The following is an 18,725-nucleotide window of genomic DNA, read 5'->3' as shown; positions in this document are numbered from 1 at the left end:
GCATCTTCCAAATCTCCCAGAACTTGGCTTGTTTATTTTTTGCACGATGAAATAGATGTTGAATGGAACATTTCTATGTAAAAGAGTCCCAATTACGGCGCAAAATTCAGTTCCATTTCTCATTCATACTAAATATTTTCTTACATGCAACCGAAAAATATAACTGTAAACGATAAAAAGGAAAAACATTTTGTTATATAACTATGGACTCAGAGCATCGAAAAATACAATGTACATTAGATCTTCAACTTCTTCCCCTCTTCCCTAGGCCATGCCTTCATTTGATCATGGTTAGTTTGCAGAACCGTACGTCGAAGTTAGCTATAGGACACTCAACAAGCTGCAGTTCAAGAGATGTTCTTGCAGGAGCTTAGTAGCTTTACGACCGTTTGATGGGTATACGCCTATAAGAGGATATTCCATAGTTCTTTCCTTGATTTTCCTCTGAATGTAGATAAAGTGGCCCTGGGAGAGTTAACTAGATACATACGCAAGCTCCTGAAGCTAAAACAGCGTGAAAAAAAAGAGAGAAAACTATCAAAATAGTGATCAAAAGATTTTAAAACTAACAAAATACTACTTGAAAGTTATTTTTAAACAAAATGATCATTGAAAGATCAGAATCTATAACATTTTGGTACCACCGTCAAGATTCCGTAAGTGCCGTTACGAGAAAATAACGTGGACGCTTATGTGGTATCTAGTAGGCAAACGGCCCCGATTAACGGTACACGTCATCATGTACAACATCGTTTTTGTCACCCCAGTAAAAAAAAAAAGGTTTTACCTAAAGTCGTCGTCACCTTCCCTCCCACCCCCATCTGCAGTCAATTAGGGCAAACAAAATACAGAGAGCTCAACAGGAGAGTTTGGGCAAGCGGAAATAAGGGAAATTGGGGTAAGCGGCGGACTCACACCAGAGGAACCCGACGTCGCCTCCCCTCAGAAGAGTCGGCGGCGCTGGTCGACCAACGCACGGGCGCCGCACTCAGGCTAGATGAACTTCTCGAGCTTGGGTTCGACCACCAATTTGGTCTTTCCTACAATCCTAGCTGCAGTTCATTTGCAACCTCCATTGCAATCCAGACGAGTTCATCCCTCTCGAGGTTAGTAGATTTTCACTTGATTTGGTGATGAATGGTAGATTTAAACGGTTGGTGTTGCTTGAAGTCGAACATGAATAAGAAACCGGTTGATTTTCACTAGTGCTCCTAAAAATTTACACTACTATTTGAATATGATACATTTTGAATCTAGATAGAGCACAACTGTTGAGGCGATGTGCATTATTCTCTCCGTCGTTGACAGGCAAATCTCAACATGTTGATGGTCCTTCGTGAGGATGTTGCATTATTCTCTCTGTCGTTGTCCCCAATTGCATTCTTGTGTCTTGCTTTTACTGTCGGTCTACCCTAATTTTGATTGCAGTAACATTTCGATGGGGTAGGGAGAGGATGATGAGAATAGGGAATGAGCAGAGAAGTTGAGGGTGCAGAAGAAAGTCGAACAAGGTATCACCTTCACGATGAGCTCGCATTCCCATCGCTCGCACACCCATTGCTGCAAATGCCACGGTGTGTATGATAGTTTCCCTATGAGCCCTGATCAAGCCTCAACAACCTCCAAGTATAGTTGTTTGAGCATGGACAAGGGTGATTCAACCATGGATAGAGGTGGAAGCATCTTATGTTATTGCAGAATGCCAGCAGTGAGGATGATATCAAACACAAAAGTAAATCCAGGGCGTTCATTTTACAGGTGCCCTTTTTGGAATGATTATGCAAGGAAGTGCAAGTATTTTCAGTGGGAGGATGAGTTGTATATCAGTAGAAGCTTGTCCCAAGAACAGAAGATAATAAGTAAGTTAAGGAAGAATTTAGAGATGAGAGAGATGCAGCTAAAGAGATAGAGGCATTTATCTTTCGTTTTAGCTATGACAGTGGTTGTCTTAGGATGCTTGGTTATGATGAAATGGAGTATGATTGTCTATGTAATTTGTCTACGTGGTCTGTTAGGGAGTTGCTCTTTGTCTGGTGATTGATGTAATTCCTCTAGTTAATGAATGATTTGTGGTTGCAATGCAAATGCAAATGAATTTGGTTGAATTCCTCTGTTATGAATTTGGTTGGATTTGGTACTAAATTCTATGCTCAAATAGAGATATCACTTCTTGTACTGAGTGACAGACAATTCATATCGGGGATAAAATCATTCCTTTGAATTCACCCATACCCGGGATACAGGCTATGAACACATAGTGGATTAGGCAGATTATAATTCCAATGGCATCTTACCTCTCCAATGAATGGATGAAAGTAAACAGAAACGAAATAATAACATGAAAGAACAAAAAGAAACACCAAAGAGTATATGCTGTTAAAGCAAATTGTTTAGCATTCAATGCTGTCTCGAAGCTCATACCAGTACAGGAAGCTTCAATTTATGCCTCAACTTTGGACCAAACCAAATTACCAAAATACCAACTTCTCATAGTCATTCCCAAAAAAATTAATCATCCTAATAATTTCATTGAGCGTATGACCTATACAAATCCTAATAGCAGCTCATCTATACAATTGCACTTAAACCACTGCTGCATTCTCTATACAAAAACCATCAAATGCAGCCAACAGAAAGCCTCATGTACACTTCTTCCTGCACTTCTTCTGCGACAGAGATGACTGAGGCCCATATAGTTGAATTTCAGTGGCAATACTCGTACTAGTTGTCCTTGCTCTCTTCCTCCTATGCAATGAGCGTTTGAATCTTCAGAAGCAGCAGTTTCAGCAGCTTTTTCTGCTCCCTTTCTCCCCTACATAATGCATTAAACATACACAATTCAGGAGAGGAACATATGCAAACAAGTTCAGAGCAAACAACTAACTCCTACCTTTCGAACATTTGAGCTTGAGGGCCTAGCTATATCAGTGGCAGTACTTGCTCGAGTTGTCCTTGCTCTCTTCCTCCTATGCAGTTGAGGGTTTGAATCTTCAGGAGCAGCAGTTTCAATAGTTTTTTATGCTCCCTTCCTCCCCTACATAATGCATTAAACATACACAATTCAGGAGAGAAATAGATGCAAACTAGTTCAGAGCAAACAACTAACTCTTACCTTTCGAACATTTGAGCTTGAGGGCCCAGCTATATCAGTGACTTCCCTTATTCTCTTTTTCATTTGAGTAAAGAAAAAAAAAAGCAAAGTTGGCAGAGGACATAACCATTGGAATGGTACCATTGGAAGCAAATTCAACACAAATTCGAACAAGACAGCAGAGTTAGTAAAGGCAGCAAATTCAACAAGTAAAGAGGCAGCAAACTTGAACAAAACAGCAGAGGCAATAGAGGAAGTAAACTCAATACAAATTCGAACAATTCAGCAGAGGCAGTAAAGACAGAGGCAATAGAGGAAGCGAACTCAACACAAATTTAAACAATTCAGCAGAGCCAATAAAGGCAGCAAAATAAACAAGTACAAGTAAAGGCATCTTCTGGTCCTGATTTCCAAGAACCATTTGAATAACTTCCATATAACCTTTCATCGTCATCATCATCAGCAGGTTCATCATCATCATCATCACTAAGCCGTTTACTGTCATCATCCTCTTCAGAAACATCAAGTGTAAGGTCTTTAATTGCTTTTTCAACCTCAATGATATCAATATCAACACCACAAACTGTGTTATCATCTCTTCTACCATCCACCGGTCTAGCCTCACCATTTGTATCATCCAGTAAGTGCTGATCAAAGTAAAACTCAAGTTCATTATTGTTTGCAGCTTTCGCAGAAGCATAAAGCCTATGAATGTCTTCATCTGTCTCAAGAACTCTCAACCCATCTTCTAAATTGAACCCATACTCCAACCAATAAACCTTCTTGTAGGACTCAATATTATAACCATGCTGCTGAAAGTAGTATTGTAGCTCTGTAATGGACAGTTTGTCAATGTCCACCATCTCCCATGCATCGGTCTCTCCCCCAACGTACTTTAAGTGGGGTTCTGACACAAATTTGCCCCCATGGTGTAAGACAATGGTGTACAGATCATCCATGAGCCCACAAGCTGCATTAAAACATTAAAAAAAGCATTTTTCAATCGAACGTACAGATAAAGCATCCTACGGTAAAAGCAAGAGACAACAAAGGAGAAAAGGGCAGCAACAAAAGGAAATACTTATTTGTTAAATTGACAACAACTTGTTAAAGCACAAGAGCACAAGATACCAAAACTATTTTCAGAGTTAGGGACCACAACTTCGACAGATAGTAAAAGGAACAGACAAACCGGACTCGCAGAGACAGGGGACCACAACTTTGAGCAACAACAACCGATCAAACTTACCATTCATCAACAAATCAATATAAAATCGACTAACCTTGAAGCAGACAAACCAATCCTGGTGTCCCTATGCGCGTGGAAAAGAACCAATCTGATTTCTTCTTTTCCCTTTGCTCATGTATAACAGCGCGGCTTCCTTCCTTCCTTCCTACCTTCCTCAATCTGCTCTCCCTTCCTTCCTCAACAACAACTGGTCAGTCGTCTCTCTTCTCGCCCTTCGTCAATCTTCTCCCATCTCTGTTTCAATTCGCGGTCGCACGAGCAAAGAAACCCGCAGAGATATGGGTGATGAGAGAGGTGGCCGTGCGGTGGTCGAACTCAAGCTAGACGAGTCCGTCTGGTCTGAATGCAGCGCCCGTGCGGTGGTCGAACTCAAGCTCGATGACTCCGTCTGGTTGAACCCGAGCTTGACGAGTCCGTTTGGTTTGAACAGCAGTTGCTGCGGCGCCCGTGCCATGGTCGAACTCTAGCCCGTGCATCTCGTCTGGTGTGAGTCCACTGCTTGCCCTAATTTCCCTGATTTCTGCTTGCCCAGACTCCCTTGTTGAGCGCTGTGTTTTTTGTTTGCCCTAATTGACTGCAAATGGGGGCGGGCGAGAAGGTGACGACGACTTTGGGTCAAACTTTTTTTTTTTTATTGGGGTGACAAAAAACGACGTCGTACTAGATGACGTGTACCGTTAGTCGGGGCCGTTTGCCTACTAGATACCACGTAAGCGTCCACGTCATTTTCTCGTAATGGCACTTACGGAATCTTGACGGTGGTACCAAAATGTTATGGATTCTGATATTTCAATAATCATTTTGTTTAAAAATAACTTTGAAGTAGTATTTTGTTAGTTTTAAAATCTTTCGATCACCATTTTGATAGTTTTCTAAAAAAAAAAAACGTGGGAAATTGAAAGATATGGTCAGTTACTAGCCGTTCGGATATGATTGAATTCATGGGGAGCAATCAAAGGATTGGTTCTTAACACATTTCCAGATTGAGGAGAGACGTATATGAACCGATAGAGTAACAGTTACAACATTTCCATATCTAGGAGATACGTACATGAATTTTGATTGGATTTTGTAATATATAATTTAGAATTGATAAATAGGTATAGAAATTCAAGCGGATGAAAATCTCATCCAGAGGCTGTTTTTTTTTTTTTTTTTGCCTCAGAACAAGGACAACATTATAGAGAAATTTCAATTGATCGCAGGAGAGAGGAAGGAGGAAATGCGATTAAGCACGATCTATATATATATATATATATACACACACATGAAAACGAATGATGAACTCAATTCTCATGCCGCTACATCATTAAAAATAAACAACGGAACTCTTTCGTTTTGCCATTTCATCACTTATGTATTGAGAAAATTTTTATATTTTTTTATCAACAAAATATTCCCATATAAATTATTTTGATTGAACATATTCATGATATTTTCTTATTTAATTATATAGTAGATTATATAAATTATATCCACATAGTGCAAAGGAATATATACATATTTAGTAAAATATAAGGATTATATTCATATATAACCTAACATAAAATATACATCACCAAATATATATTATATATAATGAAATATACCCAATGGTTATAATATAGATAAATATACATGTCGTTCATAATATAGATGTAGATCCCGTTTACATGTATATAGATTATAAATTTATAATAAATATATTGTAATGTAAACGTACCTTTTACATTATATATATGCATACAAATATAGTGCAGGGATCTTTTAAAGTAGAACAACAATTTGGAGCACAGTGTGAGTGAGTACAAGTAACTTTGATCTTTTCTATAGAGTAAGAAGGCTATATGCCGTCAACAAAGCCTTGAAGTATCACCCAATAAATACTGAGATAAATCAATACTTTTGCGGGTATTTTTACAGTTTGAATTTGCTTTATTTTCATTATAACTTATACATGTATATTTTTCTACATGTGTGATTAAAAAACTTTGCGCTACTGGAGATAATGAAAAAGTTAAAGCTACAACTACCTTACCCATAAACTAGATATTGAGCTATTACTCTTTGAGTATAAATTTTACTTAATTTTTTAAAATTAATCTGTGATTTATATTCATGATATAATTTTTAAAATTTCATGTTAAAAGTTGAAATCTCATTGATGTAAAAATATGTTCAATAAACTAGTTTAAATAAATTATTACATCCTCCATATTTTTTCTTTGAAGTTACCTCTTCATTGAAAAGATGTACGATAGATATTTCAACTTTTAAGGGCACCAAAGTGTACACCACTCCACAAATTCTGAAAACAAAACAACTATTGAAAAGGTAATGTATTATCGAGGAAACAATAATTTTTATCATTGAAGATTTGTTCTCCAATTTTTCTTTGATTTATTTCCATTAATTATTTCCTTTCAATTAGTAATTAGTAATATTGTCAAAATATTAGTATGCCCTATATGTGATAACTCTCACGTAATACGTCCTTTAGGTATATATATATTGGCTAAATAACTTGTAAAATTCCAAGGCGATGGATTTATGTTAGGACTATATCATATTGCATCTTATAGTATCACAGTATCACTTCCTGCATATTCTATGATTTCTTTTTCCTTAAATATGTAATTTTATACAATTTATTCATAATATATATTAGACGATTTTCTAATATGTAATATATTCTAAACAAGTTGCCTAATAATATAACAATATCTATGTATAACAAATATATGTTTATTTAAAGGGATATATTTTCTACCTAATATATATATTCCTTATTAATTTCTCTCACATTACATATTATGACATTTTGTTTGGATGTATATATGCATATATACATATATATATATATATATTCTTATATATCTTTGATTTCTTAAACTCTTAAATATTGTTCTTATATATCTTAGATTGATTTGCCGTAATTATATATATTTGTCATTGAAATAATATTTTGCATGCTATCATTTATATTATTAGAATTTTTGTTTATAGCCAATTTTTAATTTTTCTTCTTCAGTATCAATTTTTACTCATATTATTCAATAGAAAAACATTAACAAAGTCTAAAGAAATCAGGTAGGTAAGAAAGTAACTAATCTCATATATGATATGTGACATTTATAAATTTTTAAATTTAACAAATCACTTTTTTTGGGAGAAAAGAGTGACAACCAAAGCAACAATAATTGATATGGACGAAGAACAAATCATACAAATCCATATGCAGACATAATTAATTTGATATTCACGTAAATAATATTTCAAAATAAAAAATAAAAATAATTATATATTTAATCAATAAAAGCGTTCGCGCAATGCACGGGTTTTCATCTAGTATAGTATGATATGAGAACCCTCATGGGCAAAGTACTAATTACCAAATATATATCTTCCATTTAAATATATATTTTCCGTTGTCCGAGTAGGTTAATAATTGTCTTACCAAATCGGATATGCTGATATGAATTCTTATTACTCATATCAACGTGGAGAGGGAGTAAGAATTTCTCTTCTCTTGTTTAAGAGACTTTAATAATCCGAAGATTTATATATGGTAATAAATGAAAAACTGGACATATATATTTTTTTTGGTTAAAAAAAGAAAAGATTTAATTGTCAAATTTATTCGCGAGCTTAAATGAGCTAACATAGTAGTTGTATCTCATGAATATTTCATGCCAAATAATTTCATGCAGCATAAATAAATTTTTATATCTGGAAGCAAATGGAAGGTGAGCGCGGAAAGGAATAATTAATAAAACTATTCAAAACTTTCCAGATGACCAGGCACTGAAAATTTTCTCCAAAATAGAATACACGAATTTTCTGAACTATCGTAAGATGATAGTGATAGTTGATTTTCTGAATAAAATGAACCAGCATATGATTTTACATTTCCTAACGACGCTGTGCAACGTGCCACTGCCATGTTTGGATTGAAGGAAATTTGATTTTAACTTTAACTTTAACTTTAACTCAACACACTACACAACAAAAACACACGTTTCCCAAGTTAAATTTATAATCACATCTCATTTGTCCTTTTCCACAATCAAAATCAAAATCAAAATCAAAGTAACTTTAACTCTGAATTCAAACGGCCCAATTTTCCCATATGTATTTGGGATTTTGGCAGGACATGGTATGGCGAGAGCGAGAGAGACTTCCATGCATTAAGATTAAGCAGTCGATATGTACTAAATAAATTACTAATAGTCGATCTTTTTTCGGTGCATCAAGTAATTAAATTTAACATCTTCGAAAACTGGAGACATCTCTTTCCCTTTGGTATGGTAATTTCTAAGGGAAGAAGAAAAAATATATCTGATATAGTGGACAAAACCAATGTGAATTAATTCAAGTATTTCGATATTTGTTCCCTAAATAAGGTTTCAGTTTCGAGGATCAGGCCGGAACTGGATTAGTTGGAGCATTGGGATTCCGCATATTAGAGTGCACACCGAAAATATAGTGAACAAAAAATTTTCAGTTGTGCTATTTTTTTTTTCATTTGATATATCTAAAATCATGTATTTTCTTCAGCTTATCCCGATAGATATGTGAAGCCTAATTTATTTGCATGGTAAAGGAGAAATACAGCGAGTTTGATAAGAATGGAAGACCGAGAACAGGTAATTAGATCAAAACAAAAATAAACAAATTCATCAAAAAAAAAGAAGATAAATAAAGAAATACCTATTTTTTTTTCGGTTATAAAAGATGCTAAAAGATAAATTGATTTAAATTATCTAAACAAACATAACGACACATTAACAAATAAGTGAAATAATATTAGGAATTGTCACCTTTTTTTTCGAAATTACAATATTGCACATTCATCTCCCAAGTTCCAAAAACTTCATCTAGTACGGTAAATGGAATGGAATAAAAATGCCATGTAATATTTATATGGCATGCAAATTCCATCCCATTCTTTTGTACCAAATATTTTTCTACAATTGGCTATCATTAGATACAACGAATTCTGAATTACAGGGGTCATTAAAAAGTAAACTCTTTAACTTCTTCCCTAATTCAGCCTTGGCCCTCATTAAACTTTTGATAGTCTGTCGGAAAGTACAACAAAATTTCATATGATGGGCATCAAGCTGCAGGCCTAGAGTTTATTTGCAAGGGTAGGAGCTGCTCATATGCCCTTATATTGGACATATGTCTAATATGGTCCATGGCTATATTATCGCCTTAATTTCTGATCCTGACAGTCGTGCGTCTCAATAATTGAGACATTCTCATTCTCTTGCTTTGGTCAATCTGAAGATGAAAATGAAACCGGAGCAAGGGAATACCCGTTGCATTTTGTAGAGCTTCTTAATATAATCATACAACGGTCTTCCAGCTAAACTCGAACCTCGTCCGGTGTGGTCATCAAGAGATGTATAAAAATGATTTTTCCCTTGATTTTCTTCTTGGAATGTCACTAAACTCCACTTGCAGATCCAAACTTGTAAAGCTACATGAGAGGAAAAGCAGCAGAATCTGAAACATCGAAAGGCGAAGGAGGGAAACGAGATTGTTAGCATAACGGAATTGATCTGAGATCATGAGAATGCAATTCATAAAAAAAGAAGCTTTTACTATTTTGCACTTGCAAATCATGATTGTTACATGATGAGGGACTGGCTCATACCCTGACATTCAGAAACTCTGGTATATCATTGAACCGATGGTGTAATGCTCTCAAACATTCGCAGCATATTGTGGCCACTGATGGAAGGCATGGATTTGAAGTAATATACATATAAACGTTCTAAAAGGCACGTAGAAATTTTGAACTGGTGATTTGAAGCAGAGCAAGAACAGAGGCACGGAAAATTCATGATCACGAGAGGGGTTTGATTGTTTGACATGAAAAGTCTTAGGAAATGTGGTATTTATAGAGAAGTTGAAGGTCGACATTACAATACCAAAAATAGCAAAGAATTTCAATTTAAATACCTCTTCTCATATATGAGAAGGGCATTAATTGTCAGACATGATTGTACGTTGCATATAGTTAAGAATCATCTAATTTTCTCTCTTGCTCCATTCATAATTGTTAAACTTCTATCATGATTAGAGATATTTTGCAACTATTTGACAGTACTTAATCATTAGCCTTTTGAAATGCAGGGTGTGATAGACTGCTCATCGATCACCCTATAATCAATTCGATATCTAATATACCTTTATTAGCTAAATCACGAAAACCATGACAACCAAGATTATCGTTGTGTCCTCTTATTGTTGGCACATTTAATTAGTATCCTAGGAAAAAAAATAAAAGTGGATTTATATGGTATTCTTTGTGCTTTTATTTTATTGACTCTTGTTTGAATAATCTAACATTAAATAGTTGTATGCCATGAATATTTCATGCAGAATTACTTTTTCATGTATCATTGATTGTCAATCGTAATGCAAATGGCCGATGAATAAAGATGGTGGGCAATTAATGGATAAGATTTCCTCGAAAACTAGAACAGTTTTCGTGAAAAATGAGAACAAGTTTTTAGAAGAGAACGTATATGGGGCAAATGGTTGGGCGAAGATTTGTGACTATATGGTGTGGGGCGGACCTCAAATCTATTATTAACGACATCCACCGACTCCCAGCCTGACGAGAAGAATAATTTTTCACTTAAAAGTGCATAGGAATGGTAATCAATGTCATTGTTAGATTCAGAACTGTACCCATATATCAAAAGTATGCCTATGAAGTGGCCACAAAATGACCAAAATTACATGGCTTTATTTAACTTGAATCCAAGACGTCAGGTATTACCAGAACAAGGTTTAGATATATCGGTCTATCAGGTCTTTACCAAGAAGTAAAAATAAATCAAGATACTATCGGCATTTCTGTCTTGAATTTTTTTTTCCTGGAATAGAATCCATATTTGGATTCGAGGACCTAAACAACAAGCTCTCACAATCAAAATTACGGAATGGGGGCGCCAGGTGACATATACTATTACCAGTTAAAAAGCAATTATCATTGAAAATTCCTTCTAAATTGTTTTTAATTTTTTTGGTAATATTGCAAAGTAGAACTTAAAGATATGTTTGTATTATTCGGATAGCACTCTATTTGAATATATAAATTGAGATTTCAATTGATACTCTCGTTCGTTTTGTATGCTAGTATAATTTTGTTGGCAGTGTTTTTAATTTATTACCTCGCGGCACCTTGCGGGTGAGTTTTATTGTATATTTTATAATTTTTCTCTCAAAATTAGTGAATAGTAATTTGGGTTCGAAAAAATAAATGAATAGTAAAAGACTCTAATGTCGCTCACATATATTCTCAATCGTTGACTCATCCCGTTCATGCGTCAGTTTGGTCCATGGTACGAGCTGCTTTTAATGGGCTGAAATTCGGTGTCGCAGCACTAGGTTCTCTATTAGTTGAGCAACATTTTTTAGCCGACTATAGCTTTTTCCATATGAACTTCGATTGCCATTCGGTTGAAAACATTGCACTGTTGAAATACCTGGAATTACCGACGAAGCATTTCCTTGGTTTTTCCTCGATAATCCCTCGGTAAAAAGGATTACCGAGGGAAAAATCCCTCGGTATTTTATTTTTATGTTTTAAATTTACCGACGGAGTTTTTTTCTTAGGGTAGCCAGTCCGTTCTTCCAAGCGCATTGCACCCCACCTCCCCCTTCCCCCCTCCTCCAAATAACTGTTCCAGCGTGCACAAGGGGAGTCCCTCCGTTGGCAAGCGTGCTCCCACCAAGCTACGGTTCTCTTTGTATCTCTTTGATGCAATTGCTTCTACTTAATATCAAATTTTTTATGTCAACATAAATTTCTTAAAAGCTTTTTCTAACAAAATTAAAATTAATTTTTATTATTTACTGTATAATTGGACTTATGTTGTATTTATACAATATAAGTAACCCGTATTAATTTTTGAGATTTTATTTCTAATACTGTTTATTTCAATCATTATTTTTTATTAAATTTTCATGTATAATATTAAAAGGTAAGTAACTATAAAATGTATCTATTTATGACTAGCGTTCCGAGCGTAAACATTATCTTAATTAATTTCAGTACAAAAGCTATTGTTTATTAACTACGAGATGAAATTAGCATGTCCATTATCTAACCTAATTATATTTATATACTTATATCTATATATATTTTTTGAAAAACTGAATTTTTTTTTAAATATTCAAATTAATTACTTTCATATTTAATATAAATATTTAACACTTTCAATCCTAACTTAAATTAATTTTATATTTAACTCGCAATATAATATTCTCTTCAAAAAATATAATTTATACATGATATATATCTCTACAATTATTATTGTAAAATAAATACTTTTTCTCATTTGATACTTTTTATTTTACCGAAGGATTTTATTTTACCAAGGGATTTTCCTTCGGTAATTTATTTATAAAATTAATTTTTTAAAGTTTTTATATCTTAACAAGGGAATAATCTCTCAATAATTTACCAAATGATTATTCCCTCAGTATCAAATAAAAAATTATTTTAAATATTTTTTGGTTTTACCGAGTGATTTTCCCTCGGTAATTACCTAGGAAAAATCCCTTAGTAATTTCTCTGAAGTACCTCATTAACTTTCTCGAGGGAATACTGAGGAAATTTTACTGACAGATTTTTCCCTCGGTAATCCTTGTATTTTTAGTAGTGTTGGACTCCTGACTCAAAGTATTTTATCGACAATTAATTTCAAATATTTCTGGAAATCACTCTGTATGTATTCCTCTTAAATTCATAATTACCTTTATAATTTTATAACAGGTATTGACAATGTTCATGTTGAATTATGATCTTCCATTTCAATTGGTGGACAAAGTTAAAGGAAATCCTCAAACAACCTATGAAGAGTTCTTGAGATATGGGCCTCGAACGTGAACTAAGAGCAAGTCCAATGGCTAGCGCTATCATGGGTGTCCATACGGGTCCTGCACGTGCCACATTGGCGCCTCGTTAAAAGGCAAGGGACTCACATTCCCATACACAAGTTCACTCCAATGGTGACATTTACTTTGGGTGCCAATGGGACCACACACTATTTATATTTTATATATAAGAATAATTATGTATTTTGTGTAATATAATTTTTAATTAGTTAAATTAAGTAGTTAATTAATCTTTAAAAACTAATTATGTTAATTAAAAAACTAATAAACAAAATTCAAATAAATGAATGACATTATTTATTATTACAAGTTTTAAATTAATTACATAATTATTTTTATTAAATTTCTTCTTTTTTCTTTTTTGAAAAAATAAAAAATAAAACAGGTTAAAGAGCCGTGGGCTCTTCGACCTAAATTAAAAAAATAAAATAAAAAGCAGGAGGTTGCATTGTCCCAAAGCAAGCAACCTGGCCTGCTCCCATTGGCTCGGCACTCCCCTCCCCTGGGAGTGCCGGGGCAGTCTTGGCAGTGCCAAGGGCAGTTGTGCCATGCTGGAGCATGTTCTGCGGGCGTGCGGGTGCCGGTGCCGCCATGGACATGCTCTAAAGGCCCATTATATCTCAAAGCAGCCACCTCACCTGACGGTCACTCACCATTGATGTTGGAACCATGGACCAGATCGTGAAGAGAGAGATCAAGATGTGCTTAATTATTCATCGTCCTGATCATCTTTTTGTCTTTCGTTTTAAGAAAACCGTTTCGAGGTAAACGAGCGTGTGCTCAATCCATCGTATCCCCCTGCAGTCGGGCAATGACCCTTATCGATTTAAATTGATTTGTACAGGTAATGCCATGTAGAATCAGCAGCATCCAATGATGACTCATTATTTCAATGAATCATTTCTTCAGAAAGAATAACATATCAATGCACCAAGCACTGCACTTAGGTTTATTGGATATGTGGCTCGCACAACTGGCTAATTCGAGGTGATAATCTTTGCCACGGGCTACAAAAGCACCGCTCGGAAGTGACTCAAGGGTATGTACACGTCAATAGTGTGATTTGCGATATTTTCACACGAAGTTATCTTTAATGGTCAATGATAGTGAAGGTACGTACAATCTTGTTCCCGTTGCAGGGAGGAAAAGATCAACTCGATGGAAGTGAAATACCGAAATATAGCCCGAGAGATTCGCTATGCTCTTAAATAAGTGTGGGTGATTCGGACAGGAAGATGGTTTCCGGACTTTGTCTGGGCTCAAGACATGATCTTGTATTTTATCAATGTAATTACTCACGTTTAATATAAGCTGATAAAATTCATTAATCCATAGTAACCCAATAAACTTGCTCGGTGGTCAAAGGACGCAAAGTCTTTGATGGAAATTGAAGTTCGAGTCATCCTAATTAAATTCATGTGGTTGAACCACCCTACACGGCCAGTGGCCGGATTGATCAATCGATTAATCCCTGGTAACCCAATAAAGTTGGTCTAGTAATCCAATACCTAATACAATAAAAGAGAAATCCTAAATAACTAAAGAGGCACGGGTATTATTACTAGATATATCGAACCACCTAGCATTGATTATGCGACCGGATTGACAAGTCATGTGAGCAGTGAAAATTAGTCAGACGACAAGTTTGAACCCCTTGTAATGAAAACAAACTAATAACAGCAGAACAATCCTAATAATACTAATAATAACAATAATAATTCATAGGCTCGTAATATTGCAGAAGAGAGAACATGAGAATTAGAATCGATTGACATGGCTAGCTTGCCAGTAAGGAAAGATTTAAACATGGTACTGTTCGAGCTGGACGTCCTTGGCCGTGAGAGGAACGTACTCTCCAAGATAAACTTCGAGATGATCCGATAAGGCAGACTTGTCAATGTTCTCATGGTGGTAGGACTTGCAGACGAAGTAAATCACAGTTTGCATAGTGAGACCAAATAGGAAGAGACCCGATAGCACCGCGAGGGACAGGATCCCCAACCCGAGCTTTGCTGGGATCCTAAGCATGCCTCCATGGACGACAAACTTCTTGAATAGTACCAGTACTACCCATTCGAGGAAATTCAACACAACGAAGGCGACCACCGATATACCTGTCTTCCCCTTGATCAGATTTTTGCTTTTGGCCATGGCTCTAATGCCGTAATCCTCCTCAAGCACTGACACAACACTGGCTAACTGCCATACGATGCTCATGTACACGAGCCCTACCAGGTAGAGGATTGCCAGGATGACCATGACTACTGCTCCGATGGCGGTGTCTCCCAACATCAGTATGAACGCAACGAGCAGTGCAATGGCAAAGGTGTTGTAGAGAAACATGGCCACGAATATGCACAGGAACGTGACCATGAGCCGCCTCCAGACCCGGGGGACGACACTGAGGACCTTCCGGAAGGTGACCTCCCGAGCGGTGTAGACGCAAGCGATGGTGTAGACCACGGCGGATGTGGAGAGGAGGGAGAGGACTAGGAGGAAGGTGAAGTAGGCCGCCTTGAAGAGGAGGAACACGGTCCACTCCTTAGAGAGGACGTCGGACAGCTTCCCGTATGACGGTGTCCCGATGCTCCGATCCAGGGCCCGCTCGTTGGTGATGATCTTTGAGAAGAGGACGTCCGACACGTCCATGTGGAGGAGGAAGACGAAGGCGAGAGGGATGATTAAAATGAGGGAGATCTGGGTAAAGATTTTCCTCCATGAGTGAATTAGCTTGAAGGACTCATTGAAGATGCCAAAGAGGCCCAGAAACTGCATCTCTTCATGCTCTCTGTCCATTGCTTCTTCTTTCCTTAATTCTTCCTTCTTCTTCTTCTTCGCCAATCGGAGTGAACTTCTTTGATTTCTGGATAGGCGATGAGATTCAGTTCCTATGGAAGCAATTAAACCAGTCGCGTCCTTATCAGTGAAACATCGAGGCAATTCATTAATGTTGAAAATTCAATGTATGATATTCACACACACACACCCCCCCCCAAAAAAAAAAATCAATATACGATGAATTATAAAATTTGAAGAAGTCAATGGCCCATTTCTGCCCGACTTCTCCTGCACTAAACCCACTAGCTATTTGTTATTTCGATCAAACAGGGATGGAAAAAAAAAAGGATTGGGTGAGCTACGCTCTTGCCATCAATAAAATACAGGATCTCGATTAGAGCAGACCTAGACGATTTACTGATTTCGAGTGTCACTATATGAAATTGATCCACTTCTTTTTGATGATTGGAACATGTACTAAGAACGTATAGGAGAGGTCAACAATAGACAATGTCATATAGACAATATACTAAGCTAGTTGCAATTTTTTAATATAATATTTGATTTTTTTTTCCACATCTTGTTTGAAATCATAATTCCCATTTTATTTTTGCGAAATGGCCGTGATGACTGGGTCAGAGCATCTGGGGAAGTCAACGTTCTTTGGGCGACCCACGGCGTCCCTCCCAGTCAACACGCCCATTTCCAATTACAAATATTAATATTAATATATCCTCGGAAAGGCATTTAATTTTTCCATTTTGGCCGCGAAAGACCGGTCGAGTTTATTTGAAGGTTTCCATACCATCAACATCCATTTTCAACCTATGTACAATGCATATGATGATGAACCAATCACAATTCAAAATTATCATATTGAAACTAACTGTAATATTAGATCTGGAGTCACTTAAACTCTATTCAATGATTCGAGACGCATCAACGTCATTGGGTTATCATGTTATATTAAAACGACCACTTGTCGATGTAAACTCGTCAAGCCAAGGGCTCGATACCACAAGTCATGATCATTGGTGCTAGTGCGGATGAGTCTTTGGACGGGAGGTCTATTTAATTATATTATATGGAGTCAAAAGATAATTATTGGGCTTTGCAAATAGTTAGATTATTGGGACTGGAATTTTTATTGGGCTTTATGCGAGGCATTTTTCAGAAGCTGGGCTTTACAGAATTAAGGTTCGACCGAGTCCCACGATATGCTTCAAAATTGGGCCTTGATATACATACAACAATGTTCATGGTATGCAGTATGTCATCTTAAATAAGTGGACCACGTACCCTCGTTAAGCATGGTTTGTGTTCCTTTTGTCATTCGTTTACAATCTCCGTAAAGGTTAAAAGAATATATTTTTATTAATTTTAATATTACAAAATAAAATTAATAAAAATAAATTGTTGAGAAGGGACAGAGCGAAGGGAGGGAATGATAAGGGAAGTGAGAAGAGAGAAATTAATGGGAGATGAGAGGAATTTTTTGTGGTTAGTAAAAGTTTAAATTTACCAAAATTTAGAATTTCTGATGATTAGTGGTGAATTTTGTACATTTCGTTGATGGAATAAATTAAAAAATAGTTAACAAACTATTTTTTTTGACAGGCAATAATTTAATAGCTATTATAAGTGATTAATATTATTTTGTGAAGAGTACTTTTGGGAGAGGAAAGTTATCACAACTGTCTTACCTCCCCAACTTGTAATATAGGTAGAAGATTAAAACCAGCCCATGATCACGGCCACCAGATAGGGTTTCCCGCGACTTCTTCTTGGTGGTAGCCCGCCACTCCTTTTCTTACTTCTCCTTCTTTCATTTATTAATTGGAAAATATAGATCAATTTTTTGCCTCTTTTAATTATGCCTTGCAGTTTCTTTTGATTTTATGGAATAGCATGAAAATTTTGAATTTTTTTACAATATAGTACGACATCAACTTTTCATAAGAAAATGTGAAAGAAAGCTAATAGGGTATCATTTTTTTTGGACAATCGTGCATACGTGAAAGATAAACTCATGATGATATTAATTTTTCAAACATCATGTTAACCATGCAAAAAGGGTAAAATCCGTACCATCTGACGTAATTTTCCAAATAAACGTGGCATTGGAGTTGTCCACCTCATACACACGTGTGGTGCCACGTAAGCTTTTCATAATATTTTTTGTGAAAAGTAGACGTTGTTTGATATGGTGAAAAGTTCAAAATTTTCGTGCTATGGCGTAATATTAAAGTAAATTTTATTGTCCTGTGAAAAAAAAGGGATAATAATTGTGCTTTATGATGGAATTTTTCCTCTATTAATTTTTAAAACCTGATTCTTTTTATTTTACAAAAAAGCTCATCTTAGCAAATTTATATGGGAAAGCGTGGTTCCGCAACAACTGGTTACCATCTCCCGACGAAGTTCAATTCCACTGTCATCTAATAATCTGGGGTGGTGGTGTGGCCGCAAATGAGGCCACAATCCCTAAGACGTATATAGAGATTCCAATTTGGAACATCAATGTTAAGGGGTTGGGCCTTGTCAATCGGCACATTTGCCCTGGATAACTGAAGGCTTTAATAAACCGTCGGTGATCTTGGATGGAATAGCTACGACCACTGTTTTATCTTAAAATTTCTCACTTTACCAGAAAATATTTTTCATTCATGAGCAATACATATGTCAATGGAGATTGGAGGTAAGTTCAAA

At 35.9% G+C, this 18,725-nt stretch overlaps 1 protein-coding gene across 1 annotated transcript; it reads right to left on the bottom strand.

Moving 5' to 3' along the window:
- Positions 1-15,038: 15,038 nt before the first annotated feature.
- Positions 15,039-16,034, bottom strand: LOC116204133. Its single transcript, XM_031536211.1, has one exon. It carries the CDS (start codon positions 16,032-16,034, stop codon positions 15,039-15,041), a length of 996 nt encoding a protein of 331 aa, XP_031392071.1.
- Positions 16,035-18,725: the final 2,691 nt, after the last annotated feature.

The sequence above is a fragment of the Punica granatum genome, chromosome 4 (assembly GCF_007655135.1).
Source record: "Punica granatum isolate Tunisia-2019 chromosome 4, ASM765513v2, whole genome shotgun sequence".
NCBI classification, from domain to species: domain Eukaryota; kingdom Viridiplantae; phylum Streptophyta; class Magnoliopsida; order Myrtales; family Lythraceae; genus Punica; species Punica granatum.
Note: the sequence above shows the minus strand (reverse complement) of the source record. Positions and strands in the feature narration are given on the sequence as shown.